Source organism: Molothrus aeneus, chromosome 9 (assembly GCF_037042795.1).
Source record: "Molothrus aeneus isolate 106 chromosome 9, BPBGC_Maene_1.0, whole genome shotgun sequence".
Taxonomy (NCBI): Eukaryota; Metazoa; Chordata; class Aves; order Passeriformes; family Icteridae; genus Molothrus; species Molothrus aeneus.
Genome location: NC_089654.1, coordinates 21,292,279 through 21,314,709, shown reverse-complemented (window position 1 = coordinate 21,314,709; position 22,431 = coordinate 21,292,279). Strand labels below are relative to the sequence as shown.

General features: G+C 36.8%; 1 protein-coding gene across 4 annotated transcripts in view; it reads left to right on the top strand.

Moving 5' to 3' along the window:
• CAMSAP2 (calmodulin regulated spectrin associated protein family member 2) overlaps window positions 1-22,431 on the top strand; it is an 80,149-nt gene that overhangs the window by 43,051 nt on the left and 14,667 nt on the right. For 2 of the 4 annotated variants that reach the window (XM_066555274.1, XM_066555275.1), the window contains exons 5-10: window positions 3,761-3,793; window positions 7,913-8,054; window positions 11,138-11,277; window positions 17,748-17,841; window positions 18,481-18,574; window positions 22,118-22,188. In XM_066555274.1, the coding sequence (XP_066411371.1) occupies window positions 3,761-3,793; window positions 7,913-8,054; window positions 11,138-11,277; window positions 17,748-17,841; window positions 18,481-18,574; window positions 22,118-22,188 (574 nt within the window). The remainder of the gene's footprint in view (window positions 1-3,760; window positions 3,794-7,912; window positions 8,055-11,137; window positions 11,278-17,747; window positions 17,842-18,480; window positions 18,575-22,117; window positions 22,189-22,431) is intronic. The other 2 variants (XM_066555276.1, XM_066555277.1) reach the window with 1 other exon arrangement.

Genomic DNA, 22,431 nt, shown 5'->3' with positions numbered 1-22,431 from the left:
GGACTCAGGGGAATAACACATTTACCCAAAAAATAGTATTGTGGTGTTTTGGATGAATTGTGAAGCTGTAACAGAACAGAAGAGCCAAGGTACAAATGCATTGGCAAAAAAGCAAAATGCAACAGTTGCCATATCATTGAAAAAATGTATATTTAAAGCCCTCTCTTCTGTACACTGAATTTTTGATACTATTCTCCCAGGTATGTTATGTTTTTTGGCTCAGTAGGGAATCAGCTGCATAAATTACGTTGTCGAATAAGAGATTCTGTGCTTGGGGGCTGTATTAGCATGAGGATTATTTAACTCCAGGTTTTCTTTGAGAACCTGTTCAACTGATGGTTAATTTATTGCTCTGGTATCTCAGCTTTTCTTTTAGTCATATGTCTCACAGTATTTTCCAGGTTTCCACTTACTCTTCCTAAAGGTAATGGTCACTGCATGCATGCAAACATCTGAGGTTTAGAAACATGTGAAACATCCCAACTAAACACCGAATTTCTTAACTGAGGATTGTACTGAATGCTGGCTTTACAAGGAAAACTGATGCAGATGCATTGGATGAGTCCATTGCATGCAATCAAATTTAAATTCTGAATGCCCCTTCTGCTGATTAGAGATGACCAAGCAAACATGGGAAGAATACATAATTCTAGTCAACAGGGAAAGCTCTTCTTTAGGTTTAATTTCTGGTCAAGAAGCAGGAAAATTAGGTACCTATAAGGTGAAACAAAGTTAACATCTAAATTTTAAAATAATTTCATCATTTCCTACAGTTACACATTTGCAAATTAATCAGTTCTGAAAAATAATTTCAGAGTAGCCCTCAAGCCTGCCAAACTGTGTTACTGTATTGTTATAGAACTGTGGTCAATCTTTTGCAACAAAGAGAACATTTCTACGTTTACAAAAGGTTTAAACATCAAATGCAGATTATTGGATACTACAAATTATAAGATATACCTGTTTTCTATGTCTGGATAGATAAAATCGGTATTAACAGATTATGAGGTTGCTTTTGTTTTCTTTCCCTGTCTTCTGCTACTAGCTGTCTGTAGAAGATAAGAGAGGAAGGAGTGTGTGTGATTTTTAGTTCCAGGTAGTCCTCTGTGGACCTTGATCAGCTGGTGATTTGTGGTAACCTCATCTTTTTCTGGTAGAGTCTCTGCATCTCTTTTCAGAATTAGGATTTCAAGTTTGGTAGTAAATAGCTTTGATTTTCAGGCTTCCACTGAATAATATGTAGTGAATGTACAGTTGCACTGGTTAAATTGCTGGTTTTCAGTGTAGTTGGAGCTTTCCCAAAAACATGTTGTTCTTCTGTCTGCTTCTGTGGTTTCGACTGAATCTGTCTTAACAGATTTAAGTCAAATGCAAATCCTATGAGAGAAACAAATGTAACTTCATTTAAGTACCTGAATTCCTCAAACTTTCTGTAAGATCAGTTTAAACAGTGCAACCTCTTGTGTGAAGGTAAACCACTAACACTGTAGTTCCACTTTCCACTAGAATTTAATGTTTCATAAATCCACACTGCTACAAAAGCTAACCTGTCAAGAAGAAAAGTTTGCAGCAGAATCAGCTTCTTGATCCAATCAGTGCACAGCTGCATGAACACAAATGATGGTGCAAGGAAGAGAGCAGAAACAAGCAGTTAATGAAAAGCATGACTCTTGTGTTTGGCACCATAAGATGAGTTTATGTGGAAATAAATTTATCATAGCCATGTTTCAAACTTTTTGTTAGGGGTGATAAATCATAGTGTAAAACCACAGGCTCTCAACCTGAGGGACAATTTTGTTCTTTCAGCTTTTTTTTGTTGTTGTTGTTGGTTGGGTGTTTTGTGGGATTTTATTTTGGTTTTGTTGTTGTTGTTTAAAACATTAGGAAGAAATCAGTCAGGACTCTCTGCTTAGTTTGTTTCATAGTGACTGATTCTTGTGAAGTTCCAGGGCAAAAAGTTTATTCTTGCTGATCTGAAGTGACAGTTCAACAACCACTGAATTCCCAGGTTATCCAAGAGACTTCAGCTTTTCTTTAATCTCTTTTCCTTTATGTAGCCTTAGAAAATGTATACTTATAAATCTTATGGTATGTTTGAATTTAAATTTTAAAAGTCTTTTACCCCTTTCAAGCATATTCATAGTTATCTCAATCACAGTTTCAGCCAGGTGAATAAATAAAAATATATATTGGATTACTAGTTTTGAGGTGTTACTGTTAGGGAGATCTAGTCTTCAGAATTGAAACAAAGGTGTGCTTTTTTCCAAAGAATACTTCTTCAGCCTAGCATTACAGAGACATTGGTAGACTTTTTGAGTTCCAGGGCTGAAATACACTGCACTTTGATAAATGCAACAACAATGTTCCTGTAAGTGTTAAATAGAACAAAAGGCAACCTAGGTCTGATCTCAGCCAATTTAGCCAAAAGCTTGCTTTATAATAGGTTTTAGTATTCCTGATTGCAGTTGAAAATTAAGATAATTTGTTTCCATACACTGACTATTTTTTAGTGAGATTAAGAGAAAGTGAATCCTGTGTAAAGGGTATAACAGAAATGTTCAGAGCCACACACTGCATCTTGTAGTTGATTCCTTCTAAGTGCCTTTGGGATTCTTTCCTGCTGCAATCCAGTGAAATGGAGGAGAGGGATGTTGAGAATAGCTGTGTTACCACTGCACACCCATTAGTGCACAATAGCTTTTTTCCATAAAAGCTCTGCATCATTACTACAGTTGCTTTCAAGGTTTTGTAGAAGCACAGTATTTTAACAACTACATAAAATAATAAGGTTCCATAGCAGTTTGTTCCATGGTAGCTTTAAACTGCATTTTTACCATTTCCAGAAAATATTTATCTTCTAAAAAACAAAATAAATTGTTTCCTGCACTTTGGTAGTGGTTTTGATTTTTTATTTTTCTACAATGAAATTGATGGAGTGGTGACATTTTCTGTGTGTATTTATAGTACTGGTACATAATATTTTTATTCTTAATACTAGAAGAATTATGCCAGAGTAGAAAAAAATCAGTGTGCTTCAGATTAGTATTTTTTTGTTTGTGTAGGAGTTTAGAGGTTTATGTATTAGTTCTGATAATTCCTCTGCCAGTAGTCAAAACTCCATCTACATTTCAGGTCATTGCACATCATGCAGCTGATGCTAATGTGATTTGTCATTGTAAGAATATAACTGCCTGTACCTCTTGTTGTCCTGAAAACTGTCATAAGATTTTTTAAAAATATTGTTGAATGTTACTGTTTGGCTTGAAGAAACTAACACAAGCTGCACTGCAGTTGGGTGTACTGTACTACAGTGTGTTTATCCCTTTTTTCATTGCTTTAGCTTCCCTGCTTCCCCATGTGTGCTGCTGGAGTTCATTTTGATACTTGTGATATCATGACTTCAAGTCTCAAATGAATTCTTCAGTCGGATTGCATATGTAGAGTACAATTAGATGTGTGAAAGCATTTCATAAAACTGCATTGATCTGACAATCTTAGCTGTTCATGTGGGAAAATGATAATGTTGATCTACAAAGAGTGCAGACATATTTCTCCAGTGTTATTGCTGCTAATTAGCTCAATATGCAGAGGTTACAGTGCACTTATGCTTGCCATTAAATTACAACTCACTGTTATACAAAACTGAGAATGTTAAAGAAAATTGCTTTATAAAAGTAATTTATGAAATCTGATAAAATGTTCCTTTTTTTTTTCCTTTGCTTTTTGCTTTTATCCTTTTTTCCTACTGCTTCCTATGAAGTCTCCTACCAAATGGTTTTGGAAACTGGTTCCTGTAAGTTTGCCCAACTGCTTCACTTTGATCAAATTGCTTATTTTGGGAATGGCTTTGTCCATGTCATGCTGGTCTAATCATTCATTTCATTTATCTGTGTGAGACAATTTTATAAGAGATTGCCCTGCAAAGGAGTGCATACCTGCAGAAGCCTGTTTTGCAAGGTAATCTGTGCAAAAGAAACATGAGATATGATGCTGGATAAGGAATTACTTTTCAAGCAGTCAGTGTGTTTGTACGAGGCAGTGCTACCTGTTATTAAATCATGTCCTATGAACATTTATAAATTACTTTTTCATAAACTTTCAGTAAACACATGCTATTTGATACCAGTTGTCTTCTAAAAAGAGACTTGCAGAAGTAGCTTTTGATTGTTGATGCTACATGCAATCTGAAATCTTATTTATTCTAAGCATATGCAATCATTCCACCATTCATCTAGAATTCCCCATTTTTTCAGCTGATTTAAGACTGCTGTTAATCTCTCCCCACACAAAATGACCCAAAGCAGCCTACTTTTAGTGAGACTATAATTTCACTAAAAGTAAAAAAAAATATTTTTTCATATCTGCAATAATATAAAATTTTTCTCTGTGCTGTGTCTCCTTGGGGTTATCATTACTTTCCTCTATCATGTAGGAATTCACACTTGATGTGCATTCAGGTTGTTTATTTGGCTAGGTTTGGCTGGGAACAGCTCTTAAGGTATATGCAGAATTGCATACTTCTGATCTGAATTCCAAAGAACTAATTCCCATCTATCATGCTCTAAAGATTAACAAATAATTGATCTAGCAGTCCCTCAGATGTTTGTTGCCACAACTAATGAATCACTGTCCTTACATTGCAAGGAAATTGAAAATAACAAGGCAGTTGCATGTAGGCAACAAGAAAAATTACTCTGTGTCTGGAAAAGTAATTTAAAGGTACTGTCTCCAGCAGGCTGAGCAGTGTTCAGACTACTGACAGGCTCTGTGGGCAATTGCTCTGTAGAGGTATCTATTACAGTTGTGACACACACAGATACTCTGCTCCTCACTGTACAGCCCATTAATTTTGTTTTGGAGTTAAGGGAGTGTAACTAATTGGAGGGAATAATGCAGAAAAAAATATAAGATAGACCATGATATCACAAATTTTTTTGTCTTATTTTGTCAAAGTAAGGTTACTTGAAAACAGTTTCAGAATGTCTGTGTTCTGTTTTTGTCTGTGGTGTTGGTTTACTAGTGAGTATCTTCCTTTGCATAAAAATGATGTTCAACTCTAAAATACTCCATCTGTTGAGAAGCTAACTCCAGTTTGCCTGCCAGTTATCTGTAAGCAACTTGAATTAGTGGTATTTATGTTACTTTGTGTTGTTAGCTCAGTAGAGATGCAGTTAAACCCCAAGTGCTACTGATAATACTCAGGCTGCTCTATCACTTGAGCCAGTGTTCTGTCTCTCCCCTTTAGAATAGAGCACATTTCATAGTAACAGATATTCCTGACCACAGAGGCAGCTAAAAACTCTGATAAGTACATTACTAACATGTTAGCTACTGTATGGTAAATGTGTAAGAGCATTCATTCTGAATGATTAGCTCTGAATACACACAAGCACTTAGGACAGAGTAGCTGGTGTGCTGTTGGTTTGTCTTTAGCTGACCTTGTTTCTAGGCAAGTGTCTTGACTATACCTAGACTAGGTTAAGTGGAATAAGCTCAAAGATGCTAAATCAGGAAGGTTTAGAATCTCAGAAACAAGATGCCTGTATTAACATTTACATTTCAATTATCTCTAGAGCTTTATAATGTAGAAGTTCATCTTTTGCATTATTGTATATATAAATTTAGTAGCAAACACTGCAGCTGATGAGAAGAGTTTCTTCAAATGGAAGTTTATTTAAAATGCAGTGCAATTACCAGAGTCTTTCATTTTTTCAGTATAATTTCTTTTATTTTTTCAACCGAAATGAAATATGATGCCTGCTATACAGTAATGAACCTAGCAGATCAGGTTTTATGAGTTTATCTTTCCTGAAGTAATGTGCCTGGCATTCTCTACAATGACTTAAATCCTCTATGTCCACTTCAAAGATATGACACAGTTTCTAGCATGGGTGGGCACTGTTCATGAGGCCAGTGAAGGCATCATCAAAGTGCAGTGTACTTTTTCACAGGATTTACTGTGCAACACCACTATATTGTCAGTATCAAATATTTTTGAATACTCCATTAAAAGACACTATTCAAAAGAATATATAAATTAAACAGAGCATGTAGAATCATAATGTTCAGTGCATCTGTACCTGTATCTGTTACTATTATTGATTCTTAATCATAATTAAATTGTGGTATTTCATAGACTTAATTTCAGTCATGTTGAGGAGAACATACATGGACATAATAACATGGAATTTGAAACTTAGAGCATTTTCATCATAGTGGGTCACTGGGTTGCCATAGAGTGAGAGAGATTAAACTTTCACTGCAATTATAATTGACCTATTTCATTATATATACTAGGGAGTATTAGGAACATGAAGAAAAGAATATGCATAATGCATAACAGGAACATGATTTTTGTTTGGTGTTAATGTTTCCTCTAGCACACAAAAATGGGATTTTCATTTTTATAAAGCATATTTGGCACACAAATACGACTACACTAAAAGCATGAAGTAACAAGTAAGTCTCAGGGGGTTTTTAAAATATTAATTGGTTGAGGTATAAATTCTCTGGGCCAAGCACAAGCCCTTTATTTTTCTAGAACTGATGTGGCTGCTGTTGCCAGATTAGGCTTTTAGTTCTTAGGCCAGTTAGGGGACACTGACATTCACTAAAATAAAGCCACGTGATCCTTGACAGAAATCCAGTGACAGTAAGTACAGCCCTCAGGGTTAGTCTGTGGTTCCACAGACCTTTTTGCATGCACAGTTGGCCTAAACAATTCCTACCCCTCCATAAAACCTCCATCCCTGCTCATGCACTCATTCACTGCACAGGAGGAGGGAGTTGCTGTAGCTGGAGCAATGGTTTGGGTACAGTCCCATCAGTAATTGCTCCAGCACAGCCAAAAGGTGGAGAGTAGGAGGTAAGAACAGTCAGTTTTAGCCTTGCTGGGAAGAGTGATTTCCACAAAGACTTCTGAGAGTCCCTGCAGGGAGACTTGCAGTTCAGTGGGTATAGGTGCATTTAGATAGCATAAGATTAACTCAGAAACACTCTGCTGCTCGTAGGTAGTTCTGTGGTGTGAGTACAGCAGTAACCCTTCACTACTGTATTAAAAAGGTTTTGGTAAATAATACTAACAAATTAAAAGCTATACCACTTTCTTCCATCTCCATTTGTTTTCCCAGGAAGAAGTGAAAAAAAATAGGAATGATGTTAAGTCCATTTTTTCAGTAAGCCCTCCTCTCTTACCACATAAAACACCCACAACCCATTGAAAATATATTCACTGCAGATAAATGCTATATTGACATCCTAACCTAAGGATGTCTTTATATGCTGACTGGGTTTTTTTTAAATATTTCCATTTATTACTGCATGGTCATAACCATTGACCATTAATATTTCTTTATGTTTATGACTGCTTACACGTGCTAGTAATAAAAATGGAGTTGATCAAATGCACATTTCCTTTTTTCTGAATTTGTCATTGAGTCAGTTGTATGAATAAGATTTTGGGCAAGACACTTAGGTGTGCTAACTTCAGAGCCATGTGACTTGCCAGTAAACTGAAGTTGCAGTAGCTGAGGACTTGTCTCTATCTTTGCACACAGATAATTTTTGATCATATAATAATGACTGTTAAATTTTAATTAAGGCATAGAATGTTATTTAGTTTACTGTGCTATAGAGAGATCATCAAAACTTGGTAGTTTTGAAGACTAAACTCAGTGTTAGCATTGTTCCTTTCCTCTTGGATATTAAGATAATTGTTAGATATTAGATCCTATATTATCCTGTTCAAAATGTAGCATGGCATGAATAGTTTTAGGAAATAGAATACTGAGAATATTCAGCTGTTTCTTGAATGCTGCTTCTTCACTAACAGTGTAAAACCTACAATATGACTCTGTTTCTTCATATGTTTCAGAGCCTTTGTTTCTCTAAATGTGTCCATTTCAAATTGTAGGCTCGTTACCGGAAGGAGCAAACGTTGCTGAAGCAGCTGCCCTGCATTCCATTGGTGGAGAATCTGCTGAAGGATGGTACAGATGGCTGTGCTCTGGCAGCCCTGATCCACTTCTACTGCCCAGATATCATTAAACTGGAGGGTATGTCTGGCATGTCTCTCAACTTGTATACATGGCCATAAAAGTTTAAATGTTTGTGTTTGAGAACTGCGTGAAAGAAGGTGCTTAAATGCAGTATACAGCAGGCATAATTTGAATTTGGTGGGTTTAATATACACTTTGAGCCTATTTCTTTTTATATTTAAATAAAAGGAGCCCAGATGTCCTTCCCTGATGTGCTTGCTTTTATATTGCCACACTAAAATAAACATACTTGAAACTACCTGCAAAACTCTTATTCTTGAAGCTGCATAAGTGCTTTTTGTGCATCTGAGCAGTTACAGATATAAAACTGAGAGGAGTTTAGAGCTAGGCTCTGCATAGCTTCACTGCATGGCAAATAGTTGCTCTGTATTCTGAGCTTTTAGTTCACCTGAGACCTATCTGAATCATTTATAGAGTAGCCAAAAATGTATAGTGTAGAATGTATTGCTGTCATGCTGTTCTATAATAGCATTGTCTGTGATGATGAGCAGCTTCATCCCATTCTTTTGCTCAGAAGCCTGGTAAAGTTATACCTTCCTCTTGGCAACCAAGAGCTGTAGAATGTCTTGGCAGCTAACACCCATCATTTTCTGCCTGTGTTCTTTCTATCATACCTTTGATGTCGTGGGAACACTTAGACAGAAACATCCTGAGAAATTCAGGAATATGAAGAAGGGTTTAGAGCTTGCTAAGGACTGAAATCTGGAATTCATATTCACAACCACTTTATAGGGAGCTTTCAGCACAGGAGGCATTGAAGATGAAAGGCACAATGATGCATTCATTCACCTTTATTCTGCAGCTTGAGAATTTTGATAAATAAACTTACAATTTACATAAATATTGCAGCCAAATGCATACTATTATATGAGATTAGGGAAGAGTTAGAACTTGGGTGGGATTGTCTGTGGTAACACCTGGTGCCTCTGTCCTGTTCCAGCATGGCTGAGAACAGAGACACTCTGAAAGGTCTTGTGTGCCTTGCCTGACCAGCACCTTCCCCCAGCATCTGCCTTTGAGCAGGGCAAGGCACATGTCAGCTTTGGAACTTCAGTTTTAATATTCTTGTTAGGTGTCCTGACATCATCTTCCCTAAAGATAGAAATGTGCATGTCATTGTCTCAGAAGTAAATTCAAAGGTACTACAAAGCAACTGGAAACACTTTAATAAGATTCTGCTCATCTTCCCTGTACTTAGGTAATACAGTTTTTGATGCATGTTGAATTTTACTGAGATTTTGTTCTGTACTGAAACTGAAGAAGGTGGGTAATAAAAATACATATGCAAAAATGCTTAAAAATGCATCAACAAAAAAGAAAAAGTATTTTAGGGTTCTCTGTTGTCTGAAATAGCTAAATTCTTCTCATTAAGTCTTCATTTCACTTTCAAATCTAGGTTTCCTTGAAGGAATACAGAACTAGAAAGGACTCCCATTGAGTCAAGAAGTTGACTATTGTACAAAATTATATAATCCCTTTCTTGAATTTATCTTGTTCTATCTTAAAACTGCCAAACTGTTGAAAATCTGTACTCTTCTTACCCACTGTTCCTTTTTTTTATATGATTTTAAATTTCATTCTTGTTTTTTACCAACCTATTCTTGGTTTTTATGTAACCTGTCTTCTGTGCCTTTGTTGTTCCTGCAGCAGTGTTCTTTGGATTGAATAGTTTCTAATCCGATGTTCACATTTTTGATTTGTTTTCTCCCTCTTGTTTTAGCCCAGGCTACTGAACCAAGCCTTTTCAGTCTCCCTTGCTGAAGTGGATTTCCATTCTCATTGTTACCCTCAACAGTCTTCCTCTGCAGCTTGTCTAGTTTGGGTTTATTGATCTTGACTGTAGAGGGTTATAATCGTACAGAAAAATCCAGACATCCCATTCCTGCTTTGTTTAGTGCTCCTCTGTCACTGCTGGAAATGAATTTTCTGATAGGTTTTAGCATCATGTTTGTTTTTTTCATAGCTGCATAATGCCAAAGGCACACATGTCTACGCTGGCTAATACCTGATAACTCCCTGCTCCATATCACCTTCAGTCAGTGAATCACATTAGAATTTTATTAGATTCAAATGTATGACTTCACGTTAATCTCATTTCAGTCAGTTTAGCCAAACATTTTTTCCTACTGATCATTTGTGGATTTGGAATTACGGACTATGTCTGATTTTCTTCAGTGTGGGAGTCCTTATCCTGCTGGGATCAAAGTAGATTTCTTTTATGAAGGAACTTCTTATCCTTAACAATTCAAAACTTATGTGGAGTTCTGTCATACATTGTTGCTTTGGCAATAAAATCTGATGCATGCTCTAGAAGTATGATTAATTCTTCAGTCCTTTTTTTTGAGGACTGTCTTTTTTTCATGGGACTTATTATTGCTACTTACCTTTGCAAGAAGCAATTATAAAAAGACAACAGAGACTATCTGCAGAGAATACTGTGTAACTACACAAGTCTGTTCACAGCCACCACTTCTTTGTCTTTAAATAGCACTTTCAGAGAGTGATAATTCATATAACAGCCTTCAGCTCCTTGGAAAATCTCATCTCAAACATCTCAATGCACAAACACGAGTACCTAAGACCAGGCTGGTTTTTTGTGAAGATTCAGGCTTATTGATGCTAAAATGTGTCCTTGCTAAAGACAAAGAACTAATATGTACAGAGAAATGTATGCAAAACTGTGTCTATTTCTTACTGCCATTGCTCTATAGAAAACCTAATTATAAAAAAAATATATTAGTGATTAGATGTATTTTTTCATTACATGGGAATAGTTGGGGTGAGAGAATAACTTACATTTTCACAAAAGGCAAAAGGGAAACAAATTAACTTCTCAACATTGAAAAACAAAAATAATTTTTACAAAAATATCTAAATATTTAGAAATGCAAAGATAAAATGTAAATTAATAATTTCTTTCATTTCTGAATTAGAAAAATAAAAGTCTCTGGTGGGGAGGGGTGGGGTAGAAATTATGTCTGAAATTATCCAGTAAATGCTCCTGAATCAGTAAAAGCCAAAAAGCAATTTTTGGAAATTTGGAGTTGTATCTAATCTTTGCTTATTTTCTTCCATTTTAGATATTTGTTTGAAAGATACAATGTCTTTGGCTGACAGCCTGTATAATCTACAGCTGATTCAAGAATTTTGTCAGGAATACCTCAACCAGTGTTGCCATTTCAGTCTTGAGGATATGCTCTATGCAGCTTCTTCAATAAAGGTAAAAATAAAACAATTAAATAAAAATGCAAGCAACATCCACAGAACTATTTTGTTAGTGATGTGTTCAGTCTTTTATAGTCTGCTGCTGTATGACTTCTCTTGTGACATAGCATGCAAGACACAAATTTCAGCAGAATGAAAAGCCACCTTCTTTTGGCCATTATGTTTTCCTAGTAATTTCAAAGTATTTTTTAAAAAGGATGTGTAAGAACTTTGATTTTGTGCAAAACTATTTCCCACTTTATCTTTTTTCCTATTAATTAATAGTTGAAGTCTGTAATCTGCAATATTTCTGTTGATATGTAATAGTGATCTGCATTAGTTTCAATGCATCAAGGCCTTAACAAAGGGTGGAAATATTAAGGACTTGTTTATGGAATTATTACTCACTGTTCTTACTCATTTCTGTATACACCATTTCTTGGGTTTTAATCTTAAAGTTCTTTTACTTTTGTAAAAGTGTAAATTTCTGAGTTAAATTTTTGAACAACCAATGGCTTGATGCCCCAAATACAAGCAGCAACACAATTCCAACAAATACAGTTGTTTGAATAAGCAATTAAGTGTATTCCATCAATCTAAGATTTTGCTCTTTTAGAAAGAGGAAAATAAAACATTATTCTGTAATTCTTTAAGCCTGTGCAGAAAGAAAAGGAGCAACTGAACGATTTCTTGCCTAATTGTAATTTTAACTTTTCATTATTATGTTTCACCAAGACTTTCTTCTATATAAAACACACTTCAATTGCTTAAGATTCTTGTTGGCTTGCCTTTAGGGAATGAAATATTATTTTTCTGAAGTCAGCATATCCATTGCAGATGGGATGTAATTGGTTTCTAAATATCTGGGTCATTTCACTGCTTTTATGATTTTCTAGCAATCTCACAAGCAGAGTCACAGAGGCCAGAGCTTGCATACAGCTTTGTTGTCTCCTGTAGGGTTGAACCCAATCCTTTCCAAATAAGTCATGAGCTGCCAGGGTGAGTAAGGGACCGAAGTCTAGACTCCTTAGCTGTTGCTGGTTTATTTTGTGTATGCAGAGTTGTGCAGTGAGTGCTTTCAGGCAGCTTTTGGTGCTGTTAAATTTCACATGCAGGGATCTACCTCTGCTGCATTGCAGTCTGCCTTGGCTGCACTCCTGTCCTACAGCCACGCTCAGGGGGCTCCAGCAGGACTCTTTCACTGCATCTTCATGGTTTCTCACTGCTCACAGATACATGGGATAAATGCAATTAATTATTCTTGTTTTGATTCATGACAATTAGTCATAGCTTTTTTATAGTAATGCCTTGAATTATTTCTCAAACCAGTATGGACTAGGAAATTTCAATTACAAAAAAACAAACTATAGTAAATATTTTGTCAATATCCCAATGCATCAGACTTTACACTTTGAACTTAGTGATTTTGCTATTTCTGAACACTGATTTTAGGCAGGATTTAGAGTTCTTTCAAAGAGTTAGAGTATTTCTAGATCTGAGAGAGCCCTTTTGTGATCATGTTTTTACAAGTTGTTGTGGCATGGATGCTTATTTAGATGTAAATGCTACAAAGCAAGCCTGCCATGTTTTTCTTCTAAAACTTGGCATGGAAACTTCAGCTAGTAAATTCTGTTTTTCCAGTGTTAAGAATTAATTTGCTTGAAAAATAAATTCATTGTTAAAGGAGTTCCTCCTAAGTTTTCCAGTGCATCTGAGTAGAGTAAATTTTAAAAAAATGTTTATTCTCCAATGAATTTTATTGTCACTAAAAAAAAACCTTGTATTGTGAATGAATATTTTAAATATTGCAGATTGAGTTACACTGGTTTGTGGAAGCTACTCATGTCAGCCTACAAAATGTACATAGTATGAAGTCTTAGGATTTGTTGAGATGTGTGTTTGTTAATAAGTAGAAATTCCTGTCTGTTTTCAGAGTGGCTCATATTGCACAGTAGGTGCCACTGTGCTTTTGGCTTACAAACCTCTTACATTCCTAGTGGTGACAGAAAAAGTAAAAAATACCAACTGCTGATATCTTACTGGAAAAAGCCTCAAGAAAAAAATCACAGCAGAGTTTTTGGAAGTACAGTGCTGTGCCTTGTGTGGTCCTAGAAATTACAGTAGGTATCCTGGCTTGCTGCTGGTTCTTGAGAAGGAAGAGAGCAGAACCTGTTCTTAAGTGATCCAGCACAAACTGCATATCTTACATTCTTCCCAGGGCACCCTGCACTGTCCTGGTACATTAAATCAAGGGAGGTTAGAGACAGGATATGATGCCGAAATTTAGTGCAGCACTTGACCAAGGTGATACTGCCTGATTTCAGTTTTTCCATCAAAATGCACAGAAACACAGTGACTTCACTTAAGCATCCTAAGTCTTTGATAGAGGCTCTGAGATTTCCCAGCAGATGAAACTGTTGGCTTAGTTCTGGTTTAGCACAGAGGAGAAATAAGCTTTGTCTGGATTTCTAGACAGCTTTAATGTGTCATTATCAAAGGAAGCAGAAAGTTTTGTTGCTCCTTATTGCCCATTTCTTCTCCTCTTAGAAAAATGCATTTGTAAAGTTCTTCATAAGATGTTTACTAAGGCAGGGCTACTGATATTAAAGAAAAAAATATTTCAATACATTCCATGGATGCTTGAGGCACCAAGAGAGGACCATACTGGTTCTTGGTTGTTATCCTTTGAGACAGACAAACAGAAGTCGAGAGTGATTACATAAAAATAATCACAATGTTTTCTGAATCCTCCCTGCATATTTAACAAGCAGAAATAATAGAAATCTTGAGTCTGTCTTCTCTGGCTGCTCTGTGCTGAGGTCTGGAGAGTCTGCTCACCCAAGCTCATGCAGAAGGCATATTTGTTGGAATGAAAGCGTTCAGAATGTGAAATGACGCAAATGTGAGAGATGATTGCTGTGTCTTGGCTGAAAGGGCGTTCCTCTGACCTAGATGTGGGCCAGACTCCAAACTTTGCAGAATCACAACTAGGCATATAGAATAACCTTATTTTTGCACCTGATTACTAACCAGAGTGGCAGAAAAAACATTTGCCCTGTCAAATCCTTTTTGATTCAGATCCAGAACTTCTTTTCTTTTCCCACTGCTGAACTGGAGTATATGATATCTGAAGTATTGATTATCTTGAAGATCTCTTCCAACCTAGTCATTCTGTGATTTATATTAAAAAATATTTATTGCACTTGAGCAGTTTTGAATACTTTTACTTTCTGATGTAATATTGATGATGTTTATTTGTAAATAACATAAGCAGAGGCTGTAATCAGCACCAGAGATGTGAAAAATAGTGTTCAAGTATATTGCATAGATAAATCCTAGAAATTCAGGGCTGCACAATGTCCACACATGTTGCACAGCTTTCCCTCCCACTGCCAGCCAGGCTGCTCACCTAAGCCTGAACTGGCAACTGGAACCCCTTAAGGACCTGGGAGAGCAGCTGGCTCTGCTTGGCGAGGCACTTATTATGTATGGTGGGAGTCAGTTCAGCCATTTCCTTCCCATCTGGCTGGGTTAAAACGATTGAGGATCAGGAATTAAAAGTAAGATTCACCTAGGGAACAGTTTTTTGAGGCAGTTTCTCCCTGAGAGGGACCAAATGTTCCTGACTCATTATTTAAAGGGAAGCAGCGTGGTTTGCTTTCACTGATGTTAATCGGCCGCTCTTCCCTCTCAGTTCTGCTCCGAAACAAGGCAAGTGGATTTGAAAACTGACTTGTTGTGGCATTTATTAGCCTGTGGCAGGACAGAGGACAAACTCGTAGTGCTTGGATCATACACAGCTGTAGTCTGGCCTTCTCAAGACACTTTGTGACACTCCAGTTTTCTGCAGTCTTGAAGCATTTATGTTTGCACTTGTATAACAAAAAAAGCTGTAGATTTACACTGCATGTGACCTTTCCTGGCCCACTGAACAGAGATTTTCATGTGCATCATGGTAAAAATTTAATGGTGTATTTTATGTTCATTTTGAAAAAAATTCTAAAAGTTTCTAAGGCTGCTCTCACACCCAATTTTAGTGGATGCAAGCCTGGTGACAAATTACATGTATCATTTGTATGTATGATATTGTGGTTATTCTCTAAATATGCAGATCTAAAACCTATAGGTGAGGTGTTAGGAGGGTATAATTTATTTGAAGTATTTGAAAATAAATGAGATTAAATGAAATTAAATTAAATGAGAATGTTTAGCTAACAATGATCTCTGAAGCTGCAAGTCTGCCATCTGCTGTTCAGGGGGCTTGAGCCAGCCTGGACTGCTCAGAGCTTCCTTAGTTTTTATTACTGTTAAAATATTGTTGTGTGTAAGTGCATGTGATAATCATATGGCAAGCTGTTAGAATTTCTGTCACCATAATCAAGGGAGAAACCTATGGAAATCATATCTACATTCTTTTGAATTCTGAATAGCAACATTACTACAGACCCACTGCTAGTTTTTCCAAAAAAATTTGTCACTGATCATCAGTCTTTCCCTTCGATCGTTCTGACTAAAAATAACCTGTGAGAAAATGTGATTTCCATCATGATGGCTCACCATCAGAGATCTAAATAGCCTCTGTTCTCAGTGGGCTGTGCAGCACTTTCATTTTTAGTTCAGTAAAATACTGCTTTGGTGGCTTCAGAAAAGCAAACTGTCTTGCAGCTCAGCACTGCACAGAAGATATTCTCAGAAGGAATATCTGTCCTTCATAAAATAATCACACTGTTGTGTGTCTATTATTTGTTGAAATGCAGCATTTCAACATAAACACGAGAAATTGGAGTATCTAAATGCAATATTATTTTGGATGGGGACAAAGTTATAATTAAAACATTTTATGATTTAATTTTTTACTAAAAGATCAAGTCAAAAAGATGAAAGTTTAAGGAGAGGCAAGGGAAAGGGGAAGATATTCAGAGAAAATTTATAATATTAATATTTTAATTGTAGTATTAAAAATCATATTCGTCTGAGAAGTACATCTGGTTTTTTCTTGGTCTAAGCTTCCTAATGAAATCTGTGTGTGGTACTGAAATGCTATGCTTGACATTAACTTGAATGGAAAAGATTCTGCTATGCACTTTTCCTCGTTCAGTTCTGTCAAGCTGAATAAACAGCAATGGGGTTTTTCCTATTCTATTTATAACTTCTGTGTAATAGCTATGCTACATCTGCCTGATCCCTTCACCATATAGTACAGTGTAGGAGTAGCTTTTGGTCTGAATATCCCTTTGCTGAAGTATAGGCTTATCTATGTTAGAAATCTTCAGGAAAAAGAAATCTGAAGCAAAAGTGTGAAACAGATACTCAAAATTATATTTTCAAATATACTGATGCAGAATTTAAATTATCTCATTTATTATCAAAGGGTTTTTAGTAAATATTTTGTTTATTTTAAAATTACTTTCTTACCCTTAATGCCTGTGATTTGTTTTTGCATCAGAATGACATTTTTGTTTCAAATTTTTGAAAGAAACCCTTAGAATCAAAAAGTTGTTTAATTATAGCTTCCCAGTTTAATGTATAAGCATTGTTTACATCTTCAGACTTTGTAAGACTGGTGGCAAAAGTCTGTGCACCTGTTTGAGCCAGCTCAAACCTGGATATTTGCTGATCTCCTTCAGCTGATATTTCTAGATATGAAGTGGCACTGAAGATGCAGAAGCTTTGGCTTCTGAACTCTTTAGCCTCCACAGTCAACAACCTTCTGGGCTTTTTGCACTCCTCATATGTTCTTGCAGCAGAAACAACTGCTCCTGCCTGGCTTTCCTCTATTGATTTTTGTTGTTGTTGTTGATGCAGTTTGTCACCAGTTGTTTTTTCCTTTTCATCTGTTTTTGCACTCCTGTTTAATCTGGAGGTTCCCACACTGTGTGTTTCATAGCTGTGTAATGTGAACATCAGCAGTGCATAAACCTTTGGAGCTAAAACCTTTTTCTAACCTGCAGTCAAGAAACTCTGCTGCTGTTTTTTTGTTTTGCATTAAAGGCTTGTAAATTTGGGTAGAACTTCACAAGCATGACAAATGCACATACTTAACACAAAAGCCAAAATCAGTTTCTAACATCTAAAACAAAGGGCCACCATACTTTTTCGTGTTAAAAATCTCTGAAAAAAGTGTTATCTGCCCTTGCAATGGGCTTTTCAGTGCTGTTTTTTAGTGGAAATGGCTGATCTTTGGCAGGCATTTTTTTCCACCCATCCTGCTCCTCTCTGCCCTCCCTGCAAGACATCAGGCATGAGCATATGCTTGTTATGAAACATTTCAACCCAATTGGTTGCAATCTGGTCAAGTTATGTATTGGTGCTTCAGATCAGTTGTACTGGTCTCTATTTCTAAAAAAACAGTGGAGATGGTAAAATAAATTGAGATTGTAAACTGGCTGAAACATAGAGTCATCTCCCAAATGCTGCTTAATCTATTTACTTGCAGGCTTGTGTTCTAACATCAATTTCTCTCCATGTTTTTTTTATTTCATGTAGAGCAATTACATGGTGTTCATGGCAGAATTGTTCTGGTGGTTTGAAGTGGTGAAGCCATCATTTGTACAACCCCGTGTTGTTGTGCATCCCCAAGGTAATTATGTTATGGATTGGCCTTAATATGCATGTTTTGATATGTATGTGTACAGATTGCCATTGTGTTCACAGATGCAGTGAATATTTTAGTTAACAGGATTTGGCAGTGTACAACCCCCTTAAAGAAGGAAAGGAGTTCTCTTTCTCCATTGTAAATCTTCATCTCATCTCATAAATCATAATTATATTTTGTTGTCTGTTACCAAAAACTCATTAAAACTCATTTAAATTGTTGTGGTATAATCACTTGCAAATTTTCCTGACCTAAACAAGCCTTGAATCCATTTATGCCCATGCAAGAATTACAAATATAATAAGAAACCAAGAACAGAATTTAGCCTGAAGAGCTTGTGTTGCTGAGAAGATATCAAGAGAAAGAATCATAAATCTGGGCAAAGTGAATAGAGAGCTAATTGTAAAATTTCATTTTGTACCAAGTGCAAAGGCACCATCTTCCATCAGCAATTCTCAAATTTAAAAATGCACCTTTCAGATAGATCTTGAGAAAAATCATGGAATCAATGCAAATTCTTTAAATCTTTGAAAATCATTATTTCAGATTATTTTGGACAGCTTTTCTACTATGTAATTTAACTGAATACCAAACTATAAAACTTAAACTTTTTCTTCCTGGCAGCTGAACCTGCAAAAGATGCAGCTTCTGCTCACAGCTTGAATGCTAACAGAAGAAATTATGTGGATGGTCCATCTGGTTCTGACTTTGTAGCCAGGTAATGTCAGAGAATCACTAGCACTGTTTCACAATCTCCTTCTCTCTGTTCAAAATCAAACCAATTTTGTAATTTGGTTTTTTTTGCCTTTTTGTAAAGCTCAGTGATTGAGTTACCAGATACAATCTGGAATTTTGTGCAATATCCCATAGTTCATCCCTCCCTCCCTGCTGCATGGCAGGCTGCTTGTTTGTACACTTGGACAGTGCTGTTCTCTTAGCAGTGTCCAAAACAACCCTCAGCATTCAGCACATGGCCTTGTCCTCTTCAATTTCCAGTGCAGCTGCTGACCAGGTGTGCTCTGGAGAAGCTGCTTTTCTGGAATTCACAGCAAATTTTCCAAAAGCTATAACAAAACTAAACTGAGGTAACAGCAAGGAAAACACTGAGTGATGGGTTTAGTTTGATTTGGTTATGTTACTATAGTACCATGAAATTCAAATAAGTAAGAGTAAATACTTATGCTGTGATTAATTTCCCCACCCCAATTGCCTACTGATGGGGAGGAGAATTGGAAAGTGTAAACCTCACAAGATAAGAACAGTTTAATAATTTGAAACAAAATAAAATATGATGATAATAATAATAATTGTAATGAAAATGAGAGAGGGGAGTGACCCCCAGAAGAACAAGTGCTGCACAGTGCAATTGCTCCCTCCAGCAGCTCAGCCCCTCCCAGGCAGCTCCCCCAGCCCATGCTGGGCACAGCAGCCATGGTTTGCAGTGTCCCTGGGGCCAGCTCAGCTCAGCTGTCCTGGCCACGCTCCCTCCCAGCTCCTCCTGCACCTCCTGGCTGGCACGGGGCACAGAGGAGTCCTTGACTTAGAGAGAGCACAGTGAGCAACCACTGAAACACCAGAGTGTTATCAACAGTGCACTCACTCTGAATCCAAAACACAGCCCTGCACCAGCTACGAGCAAGAACATTCACTCTATTCCAGACAAAACCAAGACCATGTGAAACATTATTTTTGTTATTACTGGTACAGATTAGGAAGCAATATAGAAACATCCTGTTCCCTAATGTTCTGTGGCTGCTCATACATTAATTTCTCAAGGGAGACCTAATCACTCTCCACAGCTACCTGAAAGAAGGCTGTAGACAGGTGGAGATTGGTCTCCTATCCCAAGGAAAAAGTGATAGGAGAAGAGGAAACAGCCTCCATTTCCACTAGGAAAGGTTTAGATTGGATATTAGCAAAACTTTTGTCAGCAAAACCAGCTGTCAAGCATTGGAACAGGCTGCCTGGAGAGTGATGGAGCCTCCATCCCTGGAAGTATTTAAGATGTGTGCATGTGGCACTTACAGACATGGTTTAGCGGTGGCCTTGGCAGGGCTAACAGTTGGACTTCATGATCTCAATGGTCTTTTCCCACCTATTCTTTCTATGATAAGGGCCTTCTTTTTAATCTTTCTTATGTCAAGGTAAAGAAAGCCTTCCAGTGATCTGATCTGGACCTAGTGAATGAGAGACAGCATTACAGTACATCTATAGTTTTCGGGGTTTTATTTTGGTTTATTGAATGTATATAAACTGGCACACAGAAAAATGATAAAATTAGCATTTAAATGAATATTTAGCAAATGGTTAATTTCCAATCCAGATAATCCTGTTTAGCCTTTTCTGTTGATTTTTTGATGGGTTTTTTTGGAGAGAGGGGTGAGAGTTTGGTTGGGTTTGAGATTTAAGGTTCCTAAGTATATTTCTGGTGTTTCAGAATCTATGCTAACTTTAATAAGAAAGTAATATTTCTTACTACCATTGAATGCTGGGATTCCAAATCCTTTCTCTGTATGTGTCCAAAGTGTGTTCCTCTTGTAGACAATGATTTTATTTTCATGTAGACTGAGCATATAAGCCAGGAGAACAAGTTTTGAACATATCCTTTGAAGCAGGGGTTCCCAAGGCCATTTGCTGTAACTCTCCTCATAAACCAGGCTATTTCATCCAACCTGATGACTCATCACTGCAGGACAAAGGAGGGGCCCAAAAAGTCATTTCAGATGGTTGGAATCCCATACACAGGCTGCAGGTTCCCTGACTGCAGCATGTTGTGTCCTGGCCTTCCTCCCTGTGCATTCCTGCCCTCTTGGGGGTTTGAGTTGCCATTTCAGTGCACAAAGACAGAAAAAAGGACCCCAGTTGGAAAAAGTGAATGTTCTTCTGCTGCCTTAGCCTGTTGGAGTGACTCAGAGCATGGGCTGGAGAGACAGAGCCAGCAGAGGAGGGAGTGGGACTGTGGCAGTGTTACAGTGTCTGTGGTTGCCATGGAGCCCAGGCTTGGGGCCAGAATCAGTCTGTTCCCCAAGGAAAATTAAGTGTATAGATTCTCTTCATGGTAGCAAATTTTCACAGGCTGTGGGGTTAAATTTGGAAAGTATGCTTTTCTTTTAACATAACTTAGAGACATTAGGATTTTAAAATTTTCACAGAAATCTTAAATGCCATTTAAAACAGACATGTCATGGAGCTAGCATGTAGTGTTATTGATACAAAAAATCAGGAATTTATGGGGACCTATATTGAATAATTTAATATATAGTTATGAAAGATGCTCTTGTAGATTGTCTTTTTCTTAAATTTATGTTAATATCCTTCTTGCAAATATTATTTAGAAACATTTCTACACTATACAGTTTATATAATATAATAACACTAGACAAATATTCTGAAAAAGGTGAGTTTGGGAGTGTCCTATTCAATTCAGTGGACAAAATTCAAACCATGAAAGGATTTAATCCAGCTTGTGTTTGAAGTCTGGCTTCTCTAGAAGTGCTTTACACACAAATCCATGTGTATTTATGCATGTGTCTTTGTTCTGATGGTGAAAAAGCACCTTGATCAAAACATTGAATTATCTTAATCCCATCCTGGATTAACACAGCTACTCAATTACAGACCTTCTCTGTAAACCAAACAAAGTATCTATATAAGTAGAAACAGAGGAAATCTCTATAATTACTCCTTTTAGTAGTGAATGTATTTATTTATTTATGAAGTCATGTCTATCACAAAGTCTTCTTTATCCACTTCTAGTGCATGTTGCAGTCCAGACACAAAGCAGAAGTTTTGAACTAAGCAACTGAAAATGGAAATGTATGGAAAGTATGTGATATTGGCTGCAATCACTCAGCTTTGAGGCCAGTAGGAGATGCCTCATTTTGCTCATGTCTGTTTTGACTTTTTACTGAAATCAAGCCTAAAAAATGGAACCTTCTAATAGAGACATTTGCATGAAATAAATCAGGAGACAAGTACATTAACAAAACTTACGCTGCAGGTCTGTAGCTGTTCATGTATGAAAAATACCTTTTTGACTTTTTGGTCTACCTGCATTAGTCCCAGTCCAAAGTTATTACAGTGTTCTCTTTTTAGTTGACAAGTTAATATTTCCAGAAGAGAACTACACCTCACTTTCTTTCTCATCACAAAAATAACATAAAATCTTGTCTTTGTCTTGGCCAACAACAGGGTGACTGGTTGGCCTTTGTATTGTGGCTTTTGATGTATTAATTCTTAGTTAATGTCTCTTGCTTTATAGATTGGAAAGTCCAGCTTACACACCCCCTCACCAACTGCATACACCCCAGCAGCCTTATTCATCTGTTCCAGGTAACAATTCACAAAGGGCTGGGAGAGGCAATGAGACAGGTGTCGTCCTCTGAGTAAATTGCTGTCCTGCTTGTATTTATTCAAACATCATTTATTAGAAATAGGGGGACGCCTTTACATGAAAAATTAATTCATTTACATAATTGACTTCTGTAATTTATAAAATGTACAAGTGGGAAGATTGTGTTTGTACCAAATGCATTGTGTGTGGTTTTTTAATTTGACTTCTGTTTTGATTATGTG